The sequence below is a fragment of the Lissotriton helveticus genome, chromosome 7, assembly GCF_964261635.1.
Source record: "Lissotriton helveticus chromosome 7, aLisHel1.1, whole genome shotgun sequence".
Taxonomy (NCBI): Eukaryota; Metazoa; Chordata; class Amphibia; order Caudata; family Salamandridae; genus Lissotriton; species Lissotriton helveticus.
In genome coordinates, this window is record NC_136068.1 from 1,197,452,321 (window position 1) to 1,197,478,401 (window position 26,081).

At 44.5% G+C, this 26,081-nt stretch overlaps 1 protein-coding gene across 3 annotated transcripts in view; it reads right to left on the reverse strand.

Annotated features, from left to right (window-relative positions):
• The window catches only part of RHOT1 (ras homolog family member T1), a 688,574-nt gene that overhangs the window by 651,848 nt on the left and 10,645 nt on the right, over positions 1 to 26,081 (reverse strand). For all 3 annotated transcript variants that reach the window (XM_078654375.1, XM_078654374.1, XM_078654373.1), the window contains exon 2: positions 10,130 to 10,188. In XM_078654375.1, coding sequence (XP_078510501.1) covers positions 10,130 to 10,188 — 59 coding nt within the window. The remainder of the gene's footprint in view (positions 1 to 10,129; positions 10,189 to 26,081) is intronic.

Sequence of the window (26,081 nt, forward strand, 5' to 3'; positions counted from 1 at the left end):
GTGGACCCCCCTGAGGACTGTGTTGACTTTATCGATTTGGTTGTAAAACTCAGCCACAGGTTGTCCGAGAGGAAGGGGGAGAGGACTAGGTTTCACCCATCACGTGTGATTGTGACCAAAAGAGAGATACCTGAGGTTGGGGATTCTTCCTCTACTATCACTTAACCACAGGAAAACAGTTGTTCAGGCATTGATCGGTTCACGACTGGACTACGCAAACGCTCTCTTTTTGGGTCTACCGAAATATCTCATGACCCGTTTGCAAGTTGTCCAGAATTCGGCAGCCCGTACCATCTTTGGACTCCCGAGGAGAGCTGGTGCCACTGCTTTACTGAACACCCTACATTGGCTATCCATCTCCAAGCGAATTATCTTCAAATGCCGGACTGTGGCCTTTAAGGCCCTTCATGGTATTGGCCCCAAGTATATTGGGAAGCGTCTTTCCCGGTATGCACCGAGCAGGACTCTTAGGTCATCTGGTCTGTCTATGATGACTGTTCCTGTAATTCGTCGCGCACGATTGGGAGGTCGGTCTTTCCGCTATTTAACACCTAAAGTTTGGAACGACCTACCACTGTCCTTGAGACAGGCTCCCTGTCTTCTTGCTTTTAGAAAGGACCTGAAAACATGGCTTTTTATGAAATAGACCCTTTTCATTCTCTGCTTTTTTCTGTTGTGTGGCTGCCGTTTTATGCGGTTATTCTTTGCCAAAGCACCGGGATGCTCCCTGGAGTAGCCGTGCGCTATAAAAGAAATAAAGTAACATAACATAACATAACATAACATCCAGAACCGATTCAGCTAGGTGGGGTACAAGGTCCCTTGACTAAGGAGGAAAAGGAGCGGAGACGGCTACTGCAATTGTGTTTATATTGTGGGAAGAGCGGGCATTATGCCCGAGAGTGTCCAGTGAAGCCGTCTCGGTTGAATTTGAATAAGGCTGTGGCCTTTGTAGGAGGGGGGTGTGAGAGGCCTTCTGTCCTGGAGAGTAGCAGCAGCAATCCTTATGACATCCAAGGGGCAGTTCAGAGGGTCGCACGCCATTTCACTGTGTCAGCCTGCTTTGCGTTTTCATCTAGCAGTAGAGCCACTCTGTCAGTGTTATTGGACTGTGGGGCCACTGGGAACTTTATGGACATCACTTTGGCCGAGAAACTGATGGTTCCGGGTGTTATGAAGAGACAACCCGAACCAGTGAGGGCTATCGACGGGACGGAACTTTCCTCTGGGTCAATCGTTCGGCAGACGGAACCTTTGTTGATGACCTTTGATAACGGGCATTCCGAGACTATTTGTTTCGATCTTATAGACGCACCTGCGTTTGGAGTGGTTCTTGGGGTGCCGTGGTTACAGGCCCATAACCCTAGGATCGATTGGGCATGGAGGTTGGTCATGCTCGATTCGGAACATTGTCTTCTGCACTGTTACTGTGAGGCTACCGATTGGGTGACCCCTTTGTCTTGTGCGGCGAGTGGTAACGTTCAGCATAGTCTGCCTTCTTCCTTTGTTGCGTTCAAGGATGTCTTTGATAAGGACCAAGCTTGTATCCTGCCTCCTCATAGGGCGTTTGACTGTCGCATCGATTTGGTACCGGGGGCTGTATTGCCCTGCAGTCGGGTATATGCGCTGTCGGAGCCAGAGGAGAAGCACTTACGGCAGTACTTGGATGAAATGTTGGGTTTTGGTTTTATATGTCCTTCTTCTTCGCCTGTTTCCTCCTCTATCTTTTCATACCTAAAAAGGAGGGAGATCTCCACGCGTGCGTGGATTACAGGGCGTTGAATAAGGTAACGATTAAAAACAAGTACCCACTGCCTCTTATACCGGTGTTGTTGGACCAGCTGCGACATGCCAGGGTTTTCACGAAGCTTGACCTGAGAAGTGCTTACCATCTCATTCGTGTCCGAGAGGGCGAAGAATGGAAAACGGCGTTCCGCACTAAGTTTGGTTTATTTGAGTATTGCGTTATGCCTTTTGGTTTATGTAATGCCCCTGCCGCTTTTCAGTTTTTTATCAATGAGGTTTTACGTGAGTTTTTGGATATTAGTGTGATCGTTTACATTGACGATATTTTGTTTTTTTCCCAGTCCCTTGAGGAACATGATACTCATGTTTCTCAAGTTTTGTCTAAGTTGCAGGAACACCGCTTATTCGTCAAGCTGGACAAGTGCACTTTTGGTGCGGCACACGTGGAGTTTTTGGGTTTCTTGATCTCGGCGGATGGAATAAAGATGGACCCCCGGAAAATAGACGCCATTATCAACTGGCCCATCCCCGCGTGTGCAAAGGATATACAGGTCCTCCTTGGATTTGCCAACTTCTATAGGCGTTTTATCAGCCATTTCTCGGAAATAGTCTCACCTAGGACATCTTTGTTGAAGAAGGGAGTGGCTTTTGTCTGCACTCCGGTGGCGCAGTCAGCGTTAGAGCTATTGATCGGGCATTTTATATCTGCCCCGGTGTTGATGCAGCCTGATCCAGCTCTCCCGTTTTACATGGAGGCGGATGCGTCTCAATTGGCAGTAGGGAGTGTATTGTCCCAGCGCGACAGTGTAACAGGGTTTATGCATCCTATCGCGTTCTTCTCGAAGAAGCTGTTATCAGCAGAACTACACTGTGGCGGAGAGGGAGTTACTGGCCATAAAGCTATCGTTTGAGGAATGGCGCCACTACCTTTGGGGGGCTCGACACCCCGTTACGATTTACACCGACCATAAGAACTTGGAATTTTTCCGTTCTGCCAGGGCCCTGACACCAAGGCAGATGAGGTGGGTGTTGTTTTTCAACGAATACGATTTTACCATCACGTATAGGCCAGCAGCCCAACAGGGGAAATCAGATGCCTTGTCCCGGATATATGTAAGTCCATCAGAGGGAGGGCGGGTTAGTGAGACCCAATTAATGATACCTCCAGAAAAGACTGTAGGATGTGCCTCCATGGACGAATTCTTGGTTAAAGTGCAGGATGAAGTGGAACGGTTAGATCTGTCTCCGTGGTTGTTTGACCCAGGGTTTACGTTACGGAACGGGTTGCTGTACCAGGCAGACAAGTTGTTTGTGCCCCCTGAGTTGCATACACTGGTTCTTACCTATTGTCATTCTTCGTCTCTGGTTGGGCATCCCGGGGTCAATAAGACCAAGGAGATGTGTCAGCGTTGGTTCTGGTGGAGGTCCTTAGCACATGACGTGCAGGTATTTGTGGCCTCTTGTCCGGTGTGTGCTGTTAGTAAGTCCTCGCACATGTCCCCATCTGGGTTGTTGCATCCATTGCCAGTGCCTCCCTCCCCCTGGCATACTATCAGTATGGTTTTCGTGACCGATTTACCACCTGATTCGGGGTTTACGACCATATTGGTCGTAGTGGATCTTTTCACTAAGACGGCGCATTTCATCCCCTTACTCAAGTTGCCTACGTCTAGGGAATTGGCCGACGTTTTCATTGCTCAAGTGTTGAGACTGCATGGGGTGCCTTCTGCTGTTGTGTCGGATAGGGGGGCCCAGTTCGTGTCCAACTTTTGGTCTGCCTTATGCCTGTCTCTGCAAATGGAAGTAAGGCTGTCATCAGCCTATCATCCACAAAGTGACGGGCAAACGGAACGTACCAACCAAACCATGGAACAGTACCTGCGATGTTTGTTGGCATCGTTGACAGGCAGTTGGGTACGTGCCCTCCCTGTGGCTGAGTTGGCCTATAACAACAGTATGCACTCAGCCTTAGGGATGTCACCGTTTTACTGTTCCATGGGGTTCCACCCTAAAACGATTCTCATTCAACCATCGGAGAGGGTGCCTGCTGTGGACACCCTCAGTAGGGAATTGATTACCATTTGGAAGAAGGCTCAACTGCATTTGCTTGCCTCCAAGACGAGCATGAAAGTACAGGCAGATAGGCATAGGCGTCCAGCTTCCCTATATGCGGTGGGTCACAGGGTTTGGCTAGCAACGAAACATCTGAGATTGCTGGGACCGAGGAAATTACAGCCTCGGTTTGTGGGACCCTTTGATATCCAGAAGGTGGTGAATCCTGTTGCGATGAGGCTGACTCTACCGGATGATTATGGTATTCATCCAGTGTTTCATACGTCCTTGTTGAAGCCGTATGTCTCCACTACTCAGGACGTGCCACCTCCTCCTCCTGTCTTGATTGATGATAACGAGGAGTATGATTTCAATGCAGTTCTGGACTCTAGAAGGAGAGGGGGGAGGTTGTATTATCTTATAGACTGGAAGGGGTATGCCCCTGAAGATCGCTCCTGGGAACCGGCGAGTCAGGTGCATGCAGCCCGGTTGGTGCGGTTGTTCCATCGTCAGCACCCTGGGAAGCCTAGGCCAGTGGGAAGGCTTTGGGGGGGGGGGTACTGTTGGGATTCAGGGGCAGCGGGTGCCTTCTGTTTAGTTTCCCGTCCTCCGGTTTTTTCTGTGTACCAAGTGCATGCATGAATTTATGGACGCTCCCTTGGGCTCGCTTTAAAAGGGCCTGCCTCCAGGAAACCGGTGCTTGGTTCCTATGATGGTCCCTTGCCTTGGGATTTCCTGTTCCTGTTTCCTTCCCTTGCTCCTTCTTTATTGAGGTCTACGGCTGTTGGCCTCTGGAGAGCGGTTTGCTGACATCCCTTTCCCCCACTCCCCTACCCGTTTGTTATCCTGCCCCTTTGGCTTTTCTAGCAGTCAGTTGGGACCTTTTCTGATAACGGGAGACGCCAGGGAACACGCGGCTGCGTGTTCCATCAAGAGCTGGGTGTTTAGATTTCCTGGTCTTTTGTAGACCAACCGCCTTGTTGTGTATCTTTTGGGCGGTTTCACGAAGGGGCTGAACAACGGCCGTTTTTTTGTGCTACCTTCGTGTTTTTAGATCACCGGGGTTTTTTTTGGTGCTTTCCTAGCCTTGTGGACACCTTTTTTCCCCCTTCCTTGCCCCTATTTTGACTTTATCCTGTTTACGCCACCCCCTTTTGTTACTCTCAATATCCCTCCAAGGGTGTGTGGTTGGTCTGGGTTACCGAGTGGAGCCGTTACACAGGAAGACGATTTTCCCTGTTTTGTTTGAGCTACTCCGGAGCAGTGACTAGGGTAAGCTGGGAAGTTGGTGGGTTCGTGCGTGTACTTGGTACGCAATTGGTGGGTCCAGTGTGTTTAATCTTGTTCCCCTTTTTTTGTTTTTAAGGTCCCGGCTGGGGTCGAGTAGTCTGCTGCTGGGGGATCCGAAGAGACACGCTGTATTACCCAGGACCTTGTGTTTCCCTGTTTTGTTAACCCACCCTCTCCCTGCGTCGTGGTTTCCCATCACCTGGAGTTATACTTGTGGGTGTTGGGGGTCTACGGTGGGGGTAGGGGATTTAGACATTCTTGACTCCTGTGGTGTTGGGCCGGTTGGCAGGCGGAACACATTGATTGGCACTATTTTAGTAAGAAATAGCAATGTGAATACAGGTTGCACCATACATATTAAATAGCTCCGTCTGAAAAAATAACAACTATGCTTCACATGATGTTATGTCCACCTTAAAAATATATGCCCTTGCCAATCAGAATCCTGAAGAAGTCTCCCCAATGACCAAATGCGGACCTATTAACTATTCTATACTAACTCTACAACTACAAAAAACCTCTCAAGAGTCTACCTAAAATGTCCTGCCTTACCCAGTTACAGGTCAATGGGGGTTCATGATACACCTGCCAACGTCAGTTTTATTATATGTTCTCAACTATACATTATGAGAATTGTGTAACAAAAAGCAACATATTTTGATTACCAGAGTCAGATGCTGCTGGTTTTTCGACTCTGAAGTGGGCTTGAATGGTCCCTGTGTCACAGGGACTAGCTCGCAATCAGTAGTGGCCCAACCAAGAGGGTTTTATTAGTCTTTCTAGCAGGTTGACTCAAACCGCTATGCTTTATTGCATTCTGAAAAGTGAAATACAGTGACTTATTTTAACTTTGAAAAATCGTAGCTCTAGTTTCCGGACGTAAATATTTGTTCTTTTGGTGTCTATGCAAAGCTGAAAATATACTCTATTTATATAGATTTGTATTAAATGTTTATTGTGTCCCGTTTTATAGTTACTGATTGTTTTACTACTCCTGAATGCTTTATCCTTTATCCTTTGATTACATGTTAGTGCTATGTGCCACAGCTACCCAGGAATGGGCTAAAGGTTTTATTAAAGACTCTATCTGGACCTAATGGAGATTGAAATTTTATTACATGGCGAGGCCTCACAACTACACCACATAATAATCCACTTTCCTACAAAGAGAAAGAACAAAGGCAAAACAGAAAAGATGGGCAAAGGATGCAAGTTATGAAAACACATTCAAAGAGGATTCTCATTAAGAGCCCAATTATGAGTGGAATAGAGAGGTATTCTCGGGTAGGATACTGATCTGCCCAATTATAACAGGGCCACTATTCCCACACCCTGCTTTCACAGGTGTGGAAACACCAGACTGTTTTACTGACACATTCATTTTAAATCACATGAGGCACTTACTGCAGGAATATCCTGCCCCGCCCAAGGCATGGGGGACTGGAATACACCCACTCCTGTCAGCTCACTGCCTCTGCTGTCCCCGGGAGCCCTCTTACCCAAGAGCATTCCATTCCCACTCCCGCACGGCCATGGGTCCCAATGACCACCCGCTCAGGTCAGAACAGCTGGTAAATTGACATAGACTTGTCCCCCGACTTAGGACACCGCATTCAGATATGGAACCAGTAATTCAAGGCAAGCATTGGTATTCCCCATCTCACAGGCAAATACAGGTACTAGCTTGATTTACGTGTTAAGGTACCAGTCGGAAACATTATTTCTGGGCACACTGAATGCCCACACCTAGTAATCCGGGTCTAAAACATTTAGATACTTATGTCATAACTGACTAAAATAAAACCAAATTTAAAATCACCTTTTGACAATTGGTTTCAAATATATATATTAACAATACACATTTTAATGTAGTGATCCCAGTTAGGGCCAAACACTGGCCAGGGTGGCACAGGGCTGGCCAGTATGCAGTCCGGTCTGAGGAGGCATGACACAGATCCATGCGGGAGGACCAGGTAGGGTAGAGCATCCCTCCCATGTATGGGAGAACATTCTCCCTGTGAGACAATATGACACAATGCAGCCTATTACCAAAAACAGATTCCTAATAGGGCACTGGGCACACAGCTGCCCAGCTGGACTTTCACGATCGATCCACGTGCAAACGCAGATAAAGGACTCTCAGCAGAGCATGACAGTACACACTGCGCCTGGATATGCGCACATGGGTTCACTATGCCACTGCCAATATGGAAACTATATTCCTCTTGCATGTAGGGTTGTGTGTGCGGCTGAGTGATATATGGTCTACATACTGTATCTGAGAGAGTGTTTACCTCCTCAGTCGGTGACAGAGTTCATTGGGCAAGTGTGAGTGAGAGCGGGAGACAGAATTCACACTGTTCGGCAGTGTTCAAGCTCCATGTTTCAGCTACGTTTAGTTCCGTCTACAGGTTTCATACAGGAGGATGCTGGGAGAAGGCTGACCATCTTCTAGGTACACATTATTATATAAATGAGAGAGGGGAGTGCCATAGTAAAGTAAGCTACCAGTAAGCAAAGTTCTGACGGTAGCAACAGGGGAGCCGATCACAGGAAGCACACGTATTGGGCCATTGGAACAGACCATGTCACCAGGAGCACAACCTCCTACACTTGTGATATAGATTTGTTTTGTTTTTAACTCTTGATCGTTTATTGCAATTGTTGAAAGGAAAGACCAGGACCAGAGCCTTGTCCATCTTCCAATTCTACATTCATCTGTCGCAACAAATAATTTCTTGCCTACTCATAGACTCTAAATCGAATGTCTCTGTACTTTGTCACATTATTGCTGCCTAAAGCGAATAACTCATTCTAATGGTGTGTTTCATCAATCATAGTAAGTAGATGTGTACAGAGGCTGATCATTTATTCAGTACCTGCAGTATTTTAAAATGAAAGGAGGATCATCCCATAGAGAAATACAGATTTCATGGCAGAGCCAGTCGGCTTCTCTGGACAGATGTGTCATCAAGAGCATCACATTTGAGTACCTACTTCTTAACCAGAACAAGCATTGGCATAGCCAATAGGTCTCGCCTTTGGGACCTTTATAAGTATTTAATTATGCAGCGCAATATCCTTGCTGCAACATCACTGTTAAAAACTAAACACAACGTCCCAAAGGCGAGACCTATTGGCTATGCCAATGCTTGTTTTCTGATTCTTCGAAGTGAGGTGGCGGCATTTCCAATTGGGAGCATCCCATCAATGGCTTCTGACTTAGAATCATGGGGGTTGTCGTTCTCAATGCCACTTACATGCATTTGGGCTAGCGAGTTTTGGTGCAACAAAGCAGTGCATTTTGGGCATTGTGGTGCTTTATATTCGTGCCAGTTCTGTCATGTTGTTTAAACTAACTGTTGCGCTGTTATATTTCAAAATTAAATACGAAGAGGAGAGCCTGTTCATGAAGCTTTCAAAGCTACGCCTGTATTTCAAAGAATAGGATAACGCTGTCAGTAACTGCTTTAATAACATAACGAACGCTTTAGTATAAGCGTTCTGTTTGTTTACAGCTCATTAGAAGTTCCCGTGAGTTTAAGTAGCGCGAAAAATTCACCGCTTTGCCTAGTGAACGCGGCTTCCAGGTATGCTAAAAGCTTTTTAATTATATCCATTAGCGAAAGCTTTAAGTTTTCATTTAACTAATGGCCTGTCATCCTTCATATGGAGCTGATTATCGAAACGATAAATATGCAGAGAAGCCCTCAGTTAAATAACTCCGGCTGGAAGAAAAGGTAGGCTTTTTTAAAGCTGCATGGTGCAGTCTTGTACTGAACCTTCTACACATGTAAATAATCGTAAGAAACAATTCTAAAATGTGGTTCCTTCTTCCACACAGATAAAGAAAACTGAACGGAAAAAAACACACTATTGTCCAGGTATACTAATGAGTGCGCAGAGCCAACGAGAAAGTAAATATTTAACAAGACAGCGCTGGAAGGAAGGAGAAATGCGAGTCACGGCCGGAGGCCGGCCGTGAAAACAATGCAGCGCTCCTGAAACAGAAAGCACGGCCGGCCGGCCGTGAAAGCCTTTGATGCCGCAGGGGGTGGAGCGGCAAACTGAAAGCACGGCCGGCCGGCCGTGAAAGCCTTTGATGCCGCAGGGGGTGGAGCGGCACCAAGCTGGGCAACAGATGGCTGACGATTTGATGCTGTGCACGCGCATTTTAGGTCAATGGGCTTGCGCATTGACCTAAAAGCGCACGGGCACAGCATCAAATCGCCAGTTATTAAAGTCTGGTTAAAGCCCTATAGTCTCGCTTCCGCTAAATGCGCATGCGCATTGACAGGTCGCGAGACCTAAAAATAGTGCATGCTCGGACATACAGGACCATGTTTATGAGTTAAGAAACCCTTCAATTACCAGCATGTAAAATGCTGATGTTTAAACAGCCATGTACTTCCCAAGGAAAGCAAGGAAGGCAGAGGCGAAATCAGTCTCACATTAGGTTTGTGCAGCTGGGTGAGGCTCCCTGCCCACAGGCGTCATACTGAGAGACTCTGCTTGTGTGCCCAAGAAAAGCGAAACTGGGTTTCTGAGAGCAGTGAGAGACTGGGACTTTTCTTAAGTAAATGTATCCTTGTTTTAGTATCAGAAGGACTGCTTGATGGAAGGAGATGTATTGAATGGCTCATGGAATAAGAAGACAAGAGCTGGAGTATGCCGATGGCAATTTTAGTACACAGTATGATGTACACAGCCATACATTTTCTTTTGAATTAGACCATAAAGGAGGAAAGGTATTTGTTTTAAGCTTGTGAGTCCGGTTGTATGTATAGTTTTGATTAATCAGGGACCTAACCCTGATGTGCCAGTGACTCTTTACTAGTTCTTCACAAACAGGTACTTAATTTCTATCATTCTCTTCTAAAGGAGTCAACATTTTTTTTTTCAAATAACGAACAAAAATTAACACTTACAGTTAGTAGCTTAGCTATAGCGCAATTCAAATGTTCATTTTAAGAATGAGGACCAGATATACTATGCAATGCTTATAGGCAACTCTGACAAATGGCTCACAAGAATTCCATACCTCATCCGGAAACTCTTCACTGACCAAGGACATTATCAGTGACGTCTTCCCTACGCGAGCTGTGAAAAGAGAGAAAAAAACATAGTAAACACATTCATTTCTCTGCGATCTTTCTATCCACACTCTAACCTCCACCTCCCTGAAAAAATTCTATCATGGGCCTGAGGTTACCAAAAGGCAATACGCCACGCTACCAAAAACTCACCAATAAATAAAAAAGAAATACAGTAAAAACATACACTATATATTCCAAAATATGACAACAAATGTGCCCATTTCCCAAATGAACAAGAAAATGAACTGTAAAGTTCTAAAATCATACATAACTCTATACGTCGGTTATACGACCAATTGATAAACTGGAAAACAAATGTAACAAATTCTCACTATTCTATCCAATGATGCCTGAGAATTTTCTCAGAAATACCATTCCCTCGACCCCACCCCCAATCCTTTAACCGCCCTCCCTTAGCTGTATGTTTCTACGGACAGACAGAGCAAATGGCGCTGGGCAGAGAAAGATATAAGAACGGAGTGTCATTGTGTTGCCTTGAGATTTGTTGTGGCAGCTCTTTATCTTAATTCTATACACCCCCACACAAAGTAGTTAAGTTTCATCATAAGAAATATATTGAGCATTATGGTCAACAAATATTAAATCAGTTTCAACTCCAATGTATTACAGAATGTCACAATCTTCCTTGACTGGTCTGAGCATTTTACAAGTTTTGGAAAACTTCAGACTAAGGGGGTGATCGTGATGTCGGTCGGAACGGCTCAGAACGGGATTCGGATTCTCCGAATCCAATTAGAAACCTATGTTTTCGACCGAATCGGATACATTTCCGACCGACCGATTACGATGCAAGGACACAGTTTAGGCTGTCTGATTCAGGTTCCGATCAGCATTCAGACGGCCAGAGCGGTTCGGAGCCAAATCGTACCGCTCTATGGACACGGTTTCCGACCGAGCGATTACGATTGCCGATTCAGACAGCCGGTCCGAATCGGTCTGCCCAACACGAAACGGCTGTCGGAATCTGACTAGGGTTCACCTGTAGGCTTCCGGTAGGGGCCTGTGGGGACACTCAAGGGACCTCTCTTTCCAATTATGGACAGTGTGGCAGGCACCATGAAGTGCCCGCCACAGGGTGCAAGGTTTTCCCCAACCACCCCTTTTTAGGTCTCACTGAGCCAGTGCATGCGATACTCTGCGAGAAATTTAGTGAGCGGCTTTTGAAAGTGCTACCAGAGGCTTTTGCTGGCCTCAAGCTTGCGGTCGCGTGCACCCGCGCATCTGCCATGTGGGTTTCTGTCAAGGCTCATTAAGTTTTGCGTGCCTCTTTCCGCCTTGCTAAACCTGTGACTTGAAGAAACGGTTCACAACCTCTCTTTCCTTCTTTCATTTAGTTGCTTCCCTGTGAAATGGATCCAAAAAAGAAAAACACTCTTGCGGGAAATGGCCTTTTTATGACATTTTTCTATTCCAAAGTGCAGCCTCGGGATGGGGAGAAATAAAAGGTTTTAAATATGAAAAGTAAATACATAACTAAATAAAGCAAGACAGAGTGGTTGCAAAGTGGCCAGATTGGTTTTATTCACATCCAAACACATCAACCTCACTTTATAGACTTTGCAGTGAAGTGGTTGCAAAGTGGCCAGATTGGTTTTATTCACATCCAAACACATCAGCCTCACTTTACAGACTTTGCAGTGAAGCGCTACTTTTCTTTTCTCGTCTTTCTTTAAACAGCATTGTTGTCCCCAGGTGGGGAAGTGCACCATTCCTGGATGTATTGCAATACCTGGTTGATGGGTGGATTGGAAAATAAAATTGTACCTCTGCGTTTATAGATGTAGTCTTTTTAAACCATAATGTTTAGGTTTATTAAGGATATAAGCAATGGACATTGAAACGGTTCCCTTCAGGGCCCTGTTGTCCTTAACTTTTCAGGTAAAACCACTCGCTGATTTCTGAGTAGTGAGTGAGAGATCGTTAAGGTAACCATGCTGTTTCTGCTTACATTTCAAATGCTTTACTTACTCTTGCACTCCCTATGAGTGTTTGCTTTTACTCTTTCTTTTTTTTTCCAGGCAGCATATTTTTCTTTTCAAATACATAATTTGAATTAAGTCGCATCCTGGTGTTTATAGCGGGCACAATTGGGTTGTAGCTGAAGGCACTGAGTTTTTATCAGTGGGGCAGTATGGTGTTCAGTTGGGGAGAGGATGTGCACTTTGGCCAAGCGGTCGAAATTTGGAACTGGGTTCCGCCTTCTTGGCCAGTCTCCCAGAACACTCTCCTGAGGGAGTACATTACCATACTAGACCTTTGAAAGCCCCACTAGACCTTAGAAGCCCAAGTGTCTTAACACAAGCAGGTGGACCTTTGCAGTGGCAAGTCTGTGTTAACCTTGAAGGCCTGTCCACAACAATCCATACTGAAGTTCACCTCCAGCCTTGCGGGCAGGACTATGAAGGAGCACATCCCAGAACAACAGTGATCCAGTCACTGTGACTCTGTCAATGAGGTCACATGAACCTTCAGCAGGTTAGGGCGGTGCGAACAGTGTGACCGCACTGGATACCTATTTCGGGTGGGTGCGTAGTGTTTGAAAGTATATTATGGTGTTAAAAAAACTTGCTGCCTCCTTCTTGGCCTCCAGCAACTTTCAGCAACAATAAAAATGTCATGATAACTTCGGTGATTAATGTTCTTCCTAAGGAGAGATCTGAGTTTTGTCTAGTGGAAGGGTTGACTCCTGGAAAGGTGGCACAGAGGGTTAATGCGCCTAATGCAAAGAACATGTACCATGCAGATGACAAAGTGCACATAATGTTAACTGGGTTAGTAAGTTACTGCTTGTGTCAGAGAGATCCTTTTGGTACTTGCAGTTTATAAGTTAAAATCCTAACATAGAACAGTGAGCTATTAAATTATACTGACTATTAGTATGGTTGTCATGTGGCTTCTACACCTTGTAGTCCTTTGTCTTATGTAACATTTCCTATAAAGTGATTTACACATGTATAAATGATTATCTCTGTGTAGTGTCCGAGGCGTAGGTAATCTTTGGGGGCACCAACAAATGTTGCACAGGGCGCCACCAGCACTAAAGCCGGCCCTGCCATCGAGGCAAGTCTGCCTCACCCTTTGGTACCTCCATTGACCTTGTTTCAGCAGTAGTAGCTGCAACTCACCAAGGATCGGCAATGCAGGATTTGCACACACAACAAACTAAGTTTGCAAACTTCACACTCTGCTTCATGCACAAGCACTTTTAACATGTGCTACCTGCTCTGGAGCCACTGGAATTAAGCAGCAATGGGGGACAAAATTATGCCGCAGTGTTGACTAAATTATGCTTCAGCGTAATGCAATATATTTTTTTATACTTTATTTAGACATTTTTACACATGTTAAGTCTCTGCAAAGAATCTGCCACATTAGTATCAGTATAACATACAAATGCAGCAGTGAGAAATGTGATCAGTCAACCTTTGCAAAGTGCCGTCCACTTTGCAGCAGCTCAGTCACGTTTTTTAGTAACTTTTTATCCGTTTGAGCTACAAAAATGATTAGTTAAAACTGCAAGATTATGCAGTGGATGATGTATTATGTGACAAATATGGCAGAGCCATAATTATATAGCAAACTAGGATATTTTGCCATTCATGTTTGAACTGCTCATGTGGAAGAAGGGAGGAGAAGAGCTAATGAGCGAAACTGCATGGCTTGGAGACAAATGGCTTGCGATTCCACTTTTAAGCGTATTTGGGACATTGTGTGATTGGAAATATATTCCACTTTGTGAATGTATTTAAATGCCAATAACTCTTATAAAACCTTAAATAAACAAGTGTATCCATTGGATGAATTAAATAACACAATAAGCTGTAACTGGTCGGTGAAATGCCAAACAAATACTAAAAATTGGGATGTTTGGCACATTCTGGCCACATCTCTAATCCAATCCTTGAGTTAGCCCTGCTCTCGGAGTCTCCGCCCACAGTTTCCCTACTTTTTTCCCCCATTTCGACCACCGGGTCCAATCATGGACTTGAAACTGTGCAGCAAGTAGATGTATATCTACTCTGTGTGGTAAGGAATTGTAAACTCCGTAAATTTAACTCTTCATCACCCTGGGATTACGCTCTCTTGCGCGCATTCCGTCTCTCTCGTTTTCCCCTCACTCTCTCTCTCTCCCCTTCCTTCACTGCCTCTCTCCCTCACTCTAGTCCTCTCCTCTTTCTCATGTTCTCATACTTCCTTTATCTGGCACTTTCTCTCTCCATCTCTGTATCATCTCCCTGTGTCTCTTTTTTGCTCTCTGTGGCATTGTCTGTCTAAAGCACGCACACGCACGCACACGCACGCACACACACACACACACACACACACACACACAAGTCTTTCTGCGTTAATCTGTTTCCTCCCCCCACCCCGCAACTCTTGCCTTTTCTTCCCCATCAAGTACTGTTAGAACGACGCAAGAAAAATATAATATCTTTATTTAAGGTGTTAAGAATATCATAACATTTACATCCAGAAAGTCAGATTAGAAATATTTTTCCCTTGAAAGGGCAATAAAAAGTTTTATTTAAATCTATATCCCTAGAAAACATTATATATTTCTAATATTGAAAAGTCTTTTCTCCTAATGGAAATTAAATGTTAATGTTTCTGATCAAGCATGTATTTTCAACACGCGCTTTTTAGTCGATGTGTGTAATTTTAAGCTCCATTTAGCTTCAGAGCCGTGTGGGTGCAATACAGATTCCATATGCTTTTCTCATCCGTTTCTGGCAGCCTGCTGTAAATCGTGTAGACAACTTGTCCCCAAAAGGAGCTACTCACCCGGGACACCGACCCTTATTCCTTACAAACTTGCCACAGACAGTCTCAAAGCTCTCTCTGCAATGCCCCTTGACCTGTCTTGATGTTCTGCTCGCTCGGTAAAAAGACAACGATTCAAACAGCTAAACATGTCAGGAACTCGGGAACTACGGGGCATGTGTTTGCCTAGGACAACTGTCTGGCTTCTCAGGAGAGGAGCAGTAACTCATTTCCCTGGCCAGTTTTGTATGATTTTCCTTTCTGATTGGCACTTCTTAGTGCCGCCTGTTGGGTCTTGCTTTGAGAAAATTTCTTATGATTAGGTGTCTGGGGAAGAAGTATTCCCTGTGTCCGATAACTCTTTTTATGGTGTATAATGTATCTTCTGCAGATTCTTCACCCCTCCCCCTTCTCTCTCCTTTTGAGGTTGGGCCAGTACTAGAAAGGTTCCATTGTAGGTTCGGGTTGATACTTACATCTGTCTAGTTTTCCCCCTCCTTAGGCTTTGGTTGGCCGCCAGGAAAAACAAGCATTAGCATAGCCAATAGGTCTCGCCTTTGGGACCTTAGCAGTGTTTAGCCATGCAACAGTTGATGTTGATGCACCAAGGATATTGTGCTGCATAACTAAATACTTATATGGTCCCAAAAGCGTGACCTATTGGCTATGCCAATGCTTGTTTCAATGGGAGCCTGTGATCTCGTTCGGAACACAGGCTCCCATTGGAGTCAATGCGAGTCCGACCGAACGATGTTCGGGAGCATCGTAAATCGGTCGATCGGACTTGCAGAACCTGATTCGGTCGGAAAAGATTCCGAAACAAATTTGATCAGAAGAGTTTTCAACAGAAATCGTAATCGGCCCCTTTGTCCTGAACTGGGCACAATACCCCAGATGTGGACTCCAGAAGTACATCTAGTATGATAACACATTGCTCCAGAACTTGACATGTTACACCTGAGATGGCCCCCACAATTGAATATAATATTGAAGAAGTGACCTCCAAACCTGGACACAATACATTAGAGATTACAGGGGGAATTGAACAATACATTATAGCTGGACTCAAGAACTAGACATGGATTTTAGAATTTGACACAAGCCAACAAATGTGGCCTCCAGCACAGGACATGAACTGCCAGATGTTAAATCCAAAGCAGGAGTAATAATCCAGTTGAGTGACTGAGAACTGGATAGAGTATTGATGTATCTATTTAGTGCTTCCTATTTTGCACTCCAAAAGGGCTTCATGAAGTTGACAATACTCTACAGGAAGCCTCCAAAACTAGCCATCACACACCAGGACCTGACCTAGGTCTCTAGAGGGAGCCTTCAGTACTGGACACTTTTGGGCCAATTTCAATTCCGACCACATCGAAATGTCCCATTCAGATTCCTTTCCAACTGATCCATTTTGATGGGGTCGGTCGGTAAGGAATCCGAACCGGATTTCTGAAAGGCTTCCGTTCAGAATGCATGCTCCCATTGTAAAGAATAGGATTGTGACTGAACAGTGTTGGGTCGCATCCTACTTGCTGGGCTGGAACAGACGGCTGGAGGTCGTTTGGTTCCAGTTCTCAAACAATGTTGGGCAGACTCCGATCCGTCCGACATCGTAATCGTGCCCTAAGTGTGAGAGTTGCCCTATAGTAGTGGACATAGTATGCCAAGAGTTTAGAGCGTGCATGAATGGGGAGTTTGGGTTTAACCAGTCTTATGAAAGGAGTGCCAAGGCTGATTTGCACAGATATGGTTACTCTCTGTCTGAAGTGTCAGAGTGATAAAAAAGACTGAGATGAACTGTAATGCGACCCTTAGTAGCAACCAGTGGTTGATATTAGGTGTAGCATTCCACCCATGACATTTTTACTTCTGTTCAGAGGCAAGCATTAGCAGCAGATTCAATATAACTGCCCTCTCATAACAGAAAATTACAAGTATTTGTAAAGCACACATTCATCCTGGGGTCTCTTAGCACTGAAAAAACAGATGTTTCTTGTAACCCAACTCAATAGTACTCATATTATCCCCTCAGAAGGAGCAATGGCCAAATATACCCACCAGGATTCAAACCTATGGTGATGAGGTCAAAATAAATCCTTTGAGAGGATACATTAGCCCACTGAGCCACCATAACAGGATACTTCACAGCAGGTTACACCAAATATCCCTCGAAATGAAGGAAGAACAACAGGATCCAATTTTCAGGAACCACAAAAGTCTTCTCAGAAAAAAAATATAATCCAATCCGCTACTGTGCCAATGAAATGCAATCCACTTATAAAGTACACTGTTATTCTACAAAAGGGGTGTCCTGGCGCTAAAAGCTGCAAAAGATTACAAGCTAATTAGACATGGAAAAGAGTCTGGTTTGGCCTTTTTTCAAAACTGCAGATGACTGGAAATAAAGTGAATGTTCTGGGATAGAGAAAGCCATTGTTTTGGTTCTACGAAAGCAATCCCACACATGTACATGAGCAATAGGGGAATCGTGGAACTGAATGAAATACTGCATGTAGATCTAGTAAGGTTCAGATTGAAATGGTCGAATTGAAGAGAATGTTTCTGGCTTGTATATACGCAATATTTCTTCTGTTAATCCTCTGATGAGGTTACAAACATTAGTATGGGTTTGAGCTGATGAATCTGAAGGATGGTTGAAGTAGGCAAAGGTGGAGATAGTGCTACGCTAGAAATTGTTTTTTTTACTTTGCATTTACATCTTATTAAATATTGGTCATAATCTCCTTGTTTCACCGGATCTTTACATATCGATGACAAGTCATGGTTACCCATTTTCTGAACAATAAAGGGAGGTGAAGTTTAACTGCTGGTATGTTGCGGGGTTAATGAAGATTCAAAGTATTTTCTGGAGAACTAAGGAAAATAGTATGTCAGTGGAACCACATGGTGAATCATATTTAGTCTCCTCAAAACCTCAAAGGAATATAATGTGACAAGCAGGTCAGGCACTTATTGGTGTTCGTTTCCTGTGGTAGGACTGCGACGTTTAGCTTTCATTATACATCTGATGTAAATATTTATTTCAATGCCTGCTGCATTAATACACTGCTGCTTAGCCGCAGTTCAGTGATCCTGACGTCCTCAGATTCCAGGATGTCTCAGGACGACTGAAGGAGGGTTGTTTTTCACTTGGGAAAAGCATTAATCGCATAAACTTTAAGCTGCAATATCTAAGCGAAATTCATTCTTGAGCAAAAGAGGAACAAGTGAGAATTTCTGACTTTTTTGATCCATGATCTTTTATGAGACGAGTATTGATCAACGCCGGCTTCTAAGCATCATGGATTGGCAAGTGAAAGAGCAGTTCTGAGGCATATCCACACATATTCCGAAAACATTTTAGCAATGTAAAATGTTACTGCCTCACATGTATTTCTAGCTGTTCCTCAGAATCTGATGATACAATGGAAACAATGGCACAAACGTTTTGAAAGGTACCTTCTACCCATGGATGGCAGAAAGTCTTATAGTGTGCATAAATTTACACGGATATTCAATTGTTTAGGAACTGACGGACATAGGATCTTTGATCACTGCCCTGAAGCTGAAGCACACAATACTCATTCTGGCTTGTGGGACTAATATTCCGAGGTAAGCATTTTTCTTAGTGGTGGAGAGACATCAAATTATTCTCCAGACATCAGATGGTGCATGAAACTATTAACCACTGTGTGGCAGAATCACATATTTTGGCCTCATCCTGAAATTTCAGTGGTCCTATTGATCAGTATTTATGTTATCAGATTGTGGTATGCTGCTTCGACAAAAAAACAGTTATGTTCCACATTAGAAGAAAGCAAAACCAAAGGTGGTGATGGACGGAGCGTTGACAATACAAGCACTCACCCCCAGTCAACTGATCTGGGTTTAATCCATCACCGTTCTTTAGCCCACTCTGCCACCCCAGTTCAGAGATGGCCATATGCAAATCAGTCTGACCCTGTGCCTCATGGGAACAGTCCAGCCCGAACTGCCAAGCCATGCCTTCCCTGGACCGGAAACAAGCTTCCTAGGACCGGTTTCTGGCATTACAGCCGTCTTCAGCCCGGCTTGCTTGAATCCAGTGGCAAAGTGAGCAAGGGACTCACGTGTGAGCATACCCTGCCAATTTATGGCGAACAAAGCAAAACCAAAGGTGGTGATGGACGGAGCGTTGACAATACAAGCACTCGCCCCCAGTCAACTCATCTGGGTTTAATCCATCACCGTTCTTTAGCCCACTCTGCCACCCCAGTTCAGACATGGCCATATGCAAATCAGTCTGACCCTGTGCCTCATGGGAACAGTCCAGCCCGAACTGCCAAGCCATGCCTTCCCTGGAACGGAAACAAGCTTCCGAGGACCGGTTTCTGGCATTACAGCCGTCTTCAGCCCGGGTTGCTTGAATCCAGTGGCAAAGTGAGCAAGGGACTCACGTCTGAGCATACCCTGACTGGGGGTGAATGATTTGCCATTGTGCAACATTCCGTCCAACATCTTGTGTGTTTTGCAGTTCACCCTATGTGGGAAGGGTATGCCCAGACGTGGGTCCCTTGCTCACTAAGCCACTGGAGTCAAGCCATCCTGGCTGAAGAAGGCTGATAGCCAGAAACCGGTCCTAGGATGCTTGATTCCGGTCCAGGAAAGACATGGCTTGGCAGTTCGGGCTGGACTGTTCCCATGAGGCACAGGGTCAAGACTGATTTGCATATGGCCATGTCTGAACTGGGGTGGCTTGGTGAGCAAAATAACGATGGATTAAACCCAGATCTGTGACTGGGGGTGAATGTTTTGCCATTGTGCAACATTCCTTCCATCATCTTGTGTGTTTTGCTGTTCACCCTATGTGGGAAGGGTATGCCCAGACTTGGGTCCATTGCTCACTAAGCCACTGGAGTCAAGCTATCCTGGCTGAAGACGGCTGATAGCCAGAAACCGGTCCTAGAATGCTTGATTCCGGTCCAGGAAAGACATGGCTTGGCAGTTCGGGCTGGACTGTTCCCATGAGGCACAGGGTCAAGACTGATTTGCATATGGCCATGTCTGAACTGGGGTGGCTTGGTGAGCAAAATAACGATGGATTAAACCCAGATCTGTGACTGGGGGTGAATGTTTTGCTATTGTGCAACATTCCGTCCATCATCTTGTGTGTTTTGCCATATTAGAAGAAACCATCAATACAACAAAAGGAATCCAAAGATCAGCTATGTCCAAAAGAGAACTCAACTGACTAACTGGAGTCAATAGTTTCATCTCAGTTAACATCGTTATACATTCTTTTCATTCAAACTACAATATGGAAGAATCTGGAAGAAAAGAGACAGTGCAATGTCCGGAAAATACTACTGTCTGAGATGGGGATCAAAATCACGCCTAGCCAAAGCTCCTACATGTCAAGCTGTCAGTAAAGCCAACAGAAAATGCCATATAATCGATCATTTTTCAAGGATGTGTAGAAGAAAAGCTAAGACAGTTCACCTGGTCAGTCTACAAACGTACTGTTTATGGCAGGAAAAGAGTAACTGCAAATTGGTTCTAACTGTTGGTACTATGGATGAAACAGATAGGGTTGAAGATAAAAGAGCGATATTGCTGTAGATGATTCCAAGCTGATTCAGCTACAGTTGTCTATATTTCCCCAATTATGTCAGACAAGTTATTCTTGTCGGGATGCAATAACGAAACCCTGGAACCTCCCAATATTAAGTCTGCTGCATAAGGTGGAAGCAAAACGGATTTGCTTTGGGATTTTCGGCAAAAAAGCCCTTCAAAGATTGTGAGATTTTCACAAAGGTTTATGTAGCGTGCAAGGGTTATAATATTCTTGAAAGGAGGAAGCAGGGCACAATAGACCTGCCACTTAAACCAAACATGTCATGCCGAATTTCTTTAATTGATTTAGAAAACAGAGCTTTACAAGTTATTTTAGACTCCCACTGACAAATTTTTACCGAGACTTGGCTGTGTTAAAGGCTGTATCCATAAAATCAACTAAGAGGAGTCAGCAGTCTCAGTGAAACATAAGGTGCAGAATTTGCCACTGAGCATCAGAACAAAATTATATAAACATCTTAAGCAATTGGTGATTGAGCCCATTGACTCCCCAGAGTGGGATGCTCCAGTGGATATGGTTTTTAAAAAAAACACACAAAAAAAACAGGAGACAGCTATTTATGTGCCAATGTAAGGTCTCTTAATAAAAATATACTGATCGTCAGAGCCCCATTCACTGTGTCACCAGGCAAGTAGGAGCAACTGGACTCAACAATGATTATAGCGGCTTTTTACTTCCAATGTACCAGGGCCCAAATGACTATGGTCCTGAGTAACTGGCCCACTTACTATCCCATCCAGAACTTAACTCTCAGTGGCAGCGCAGGTCGAGCATTCAAAGGCTCTTTGGGGGAATCTAGGTGCCAGGCATACACAGACTCATAACTCAACATAAAACCATTAGCAGCAATAACATGATTGCCCAGTCAAATATAAGTTTTAATTTAAAAAGGAGTATTTTAATGTAAACAAAGCATGTACAACACACTAAAAAATGTACACAGCTTCTTCAGCTCAGCATGCTAGCGCTATGTGGGGCAGGATCCCCAAGTCACTTTGTCCCTTCTAATAGGGGTGGGTATTCCCCAATTGAATTTTAGAGGCCACTCCCAGATGATTCCGAAACTAGTTCCACACACCCCAAATTCTATGCTTTGCATTAAGAGTTTGCACGTGCATCAGTGCAAAGTTCGTGCCAGCCCTCACCAGCCCGGAACAGTCTTACTCAACCTGCTAAAGACACTAATACCTGGAAGATTAGGGGACTCCTTCGCAGGCTCCAATCTCCCTTCACAGAAGTTCTGAGTCCCTCGCACTCTTTCCCCGACAATGCATCATGCCTCCTCTTTCCCATGATGGCCCGTGTTGGAGTCAGATGTGCTCTTGCAGCTCCAGTAGCAATCGCAAATTGTTCTCGGCAACATCCCTGGAGCAAAGAACCACTGCAATGGCCCGGTCTCCACAGTGCCCTTTTCCAGCGGGTCACCCACTTCAGCTCCCATAAGGGCTTCTGCCATGTCCTGCTGGCTCAATGAGTCACCGACTACCGCACATCTAGGCGATGGCCCTCACTTCATGATGGCCCCCTTCTGGCGCACACTACCAACTACAACACTCACACGGGCCGTGGCCTGCACTTCATGATGGCCCTCTCCTAGCACACAGGATCACACGGATGATGGCTTGGACTTCACGGTACCCCCTACTGGCAAAAGGGGTCCCCAAACTACAGAACACATTCTACATTCCACAGAATCCGACAGTCCGCACTTCTGCAACAGTCCCAATGGGACAGGGTGTCTCACACTTCACTCATCGTGATCCACTCAGCAGGATCCCCGCTGGGCCTCTCCTTATCCTCCTATGGGCTCTCTGCTATTGGCAGGCAGGTAGACTAGGTTCTCTCCTTCTCATAGGGTATTCTGGTCTTCATACACGGGCAGAGTACAGGTGCACTCATCCTCAGAGAAGGCTCCGATTTTGGCAGGAAAGCAGAAGGCTGGTGCTCCAGGCTTAGGGCAAGTAGTCTAGGCTTCCTGAGCGATGGGCCATCACCCGGCAGGGAGACTATCAGAACTTGGTCCCACGCCCTGGTTCCAGCAGGAAGAAGTCTTGACGATCTTTCCCATCCTGGTGAAACAGTGCTGTTTAACAAAGTATTCAACTTAAGCTCCCCACCTCTATGCTCCAAATCCAGACACAAGTGATTTGTGCCTTGCCTTTGAAATTCATGTTGGTGGTGTCAGCTCCTTCGAAGTGTTCAATTTGCTCCACTGCACTTAGTCACATCAGGAATGGCTCCAATCCTAAGTGACCACAACATAGGCCAACTAAGTAACTGGGGAATCACACCTGTCCATCAGCCTCCACTGAAATATGCACCATAAAGTTTCAAAGGACTAATAGTTATTACAGTTAATGTTAGTTTATCGTCAAACATGCTTGATATTTTTGAGTACATTGTGATAATGTCATATGTTTATATAATGCAACAGTACACCACATAAGCGGGTATAAGGAGACCTACAGTTGTATCCTGAAGTTATAAAGTGATAAACAAGCAGAATGAATAGGTCGGAATAGCAACCATAAAATACCTTATGTATCAATAATGTGATAAAAAAAAGTTTCAAAGGACTAAGCCTTCCTCTCGGTCAAGATTCCCTGGTAGTGCCTACATCATCCAACCCACCATCTCCTGGACAATAAGCCCAGGCCCCATGGACCAGTAACTCTACTTGGACAAACAGCATTTTTATGTGCACAGAGGATGTCTGCTACTCTTCCTTCAGTTTGTGCATCACACCACAGCCCTCAGAAATGTCAGCAATACACATCTGTTGTCTGGGGAATACATTCCTCACTCTCCAGCCTCTCCAGGCTCGGGGCTTCCAAAAATAAACCCTCAGGCCTCCCTCTTATGTACCATCCACATGCATCCCAGCACACACAAGTATCAAGCGGTGTCCAGCGCTACTGGGAATCCAAGCAGGCCAAGAGTAAGTTAGGTACACAGTCACAGAACTTTACGCCAGTAGGCCCCACTCTGGTGACACAGGTAAAAAGGCCTTTTCACACTCCATATTCTACTGAACACAAAATGGGTATTCTGCCACTGTCACTTAATTCCAGGTAAGGGCAGAATCTCTCTACCTTCACAAGAGTTGCCCACTCCTGACCTCAGCAGACCGCATTACTGCGAGAAAGGTCTAGGTTAGACGCACTTGCATGATCAGTGTTCGCCCATGACCATAGATGAGGACCAGGGATCTACATTTCCATGCACCTGGGGCACTTGGGGTAGGGGTGCACGTCCATCAACATGGAGGAAACTTTACCATCCCAACACTGATTAACTGTCACCCCCTACCTAAGATTCTGGAAATGTTTGCACAACTTTGAATACAGCGTTATTGGTATTTTTCAACTATTGACCCAAGACCTTCAAAACATCAGATTGAATTGTTGATCAGGAAATGGGAATATTGGAGAAGCTTTGCACGACAGTCAAATTAGAAAAATGCTATTTTTTCTACAAAACGTGTTGAATATTTAGGTCATTACCTCAGACCTGAAAGTACTAAACCCCAAAATGATTTGGCCAAAGCCTTTCCTAATGCATGTCCTCAGGTAAAATCTTTCTTGAATTTATGTGAATATTAGTCACATTTTGTTGAAGACTTTGATATTGTCCGTCAAACACTGAAACAGCCACTTCGCAAAGGTGTGTCATTTGTGCGGAGAGAGAATGAAAACCAGGCTTTCAATTGTACCAAACAAAAAACTGTAGAAGTTGCTACTTTAAAACCCCATCCTGAAGGAGAGTAGTGTATAATTACAGTAGAAGCAAGTGCTAGTAGAACAAGGGATGTTTTAAGCCAGAAGGATGGTAGTCGTGAATGTTGCATTTGCCTCAAGATGTCTGTGTAATGCAGATAAGAAATAATAGCACAATTGAGAAAGAAGCTATGGCATGCTTATGGGCTGCTGAAAATTTGCAACATATGTCTGGGGCGGAAAGTTTGTTTTGAGCTCAGATCCAGGGGTGTGGGATTTAATAAAATATCTTCTTGTCCATGGGGCAGGTTGCTTCATAAATCTACCTGTCATGCAACAAAATCCACTCGTCCCTTTTGTGCCATGTAATGCTGTGACAAATTATGGCAGCAATCTCATTGTAGAAGAGCTCCGAAATAGCCTCTATTGATTATGACAGGGCTCCTTCCATAGTAGGGTTTGAATACTAGCAGTCTGCTACTTTTCTGCAGATCTACAAACTGGCGCTGAAGTTAATTGTAAACAACAGTTCCAGGGTTGGAATGCCCTTTTGAGTCTGTGCAAACCTACCAACTTCTATGTTTTTAAGGGTTTTCACCAACTCTTCTCCAATCTTTTTCCCTACTGAGAAAGGTTGGAAATTTACTGCCGATAATGGCAGACCTAAAACTTCTTCCAGGGTTGGGAAAAAAGTGGTTGGAGGGAAAGTGAACTTGTAAACACTCAGATTTTCTCAGGAGCAAATCTACACCTGCATATTTGCTCATGCTAAAATGCTGTTAACAAATATTTTCGAGGAGTACTATTTCTTGGCTTACTACTGTAAAGTCTTGTGAATTCAGGAATATTGTATATCTGCACTTTTGAGACTTTATTTAATAATTGGGCCCTTAATTAGGTCTGGCGTTAACCATGATCGTGTTTATTAAAATTCTGTCTATTGGCTAGCTTCATTGTGAGTGACCGCATTCTGTTCTTTCACAAGGTGCATAATCGACACTCATTTTGTCAGTGCCAGGAACTGCTGTGGCAATGTTTGCTTTTTGAAACCAAAACAATTTTTGCTTTTGCCAATGTTTGTTATAATGATGGGGGCCCAGCAGCTCCACATCAATAAGGTTTTACAAAAACCATGCCAAAACAAGTCACGCATTGACAAAACCAAAAGGCTGACCAACAATTTCAGACCTAGTGACTTTACCAATGCTTGTTTATTTTTAGGTTCCATAATCCTATTAAAACTGGTTACACCGATTTATCATTATGAATATTTTTGGGAAATACTAGCATACATCAACACATTTTACTAAATGATGCTGCAAAAAAAGGGTACCTAAAATGTTACAGTAGTTTAGCGAAATGTGTTTGCAATTTCTTGTGAACATTTTATTTTGAAAGCAAAGAATCATCAATCTTGCTTTCAAGCTGGGAGCAGTACACATAGCCTCATTTTGCTAAACATTGAGAATGTGTGTACACATTTTTAGTCTGAGCTAACAACATGTAGTTAGATCACTCACCCTAATAATAAAGGTTTTGCATTCATGAACCATAAATACAAGTTAAAACAGATTTAAAACATGGACACAAATATTACCTTAACTGCAGGCAATGCCTTTCCCTGATCCATAATGTGGTACTGTAAACTGGCATTCAAAGGGTTTATGATGTAGGGGGTTGGGCCTTCTTGCCCCAAGGACAAAATACACATGAAAACTTGTTGCCATTGACCCCAAACCATATGTCCCGGTGTCAGGCTATAGGAATTCCACATTCATGTCA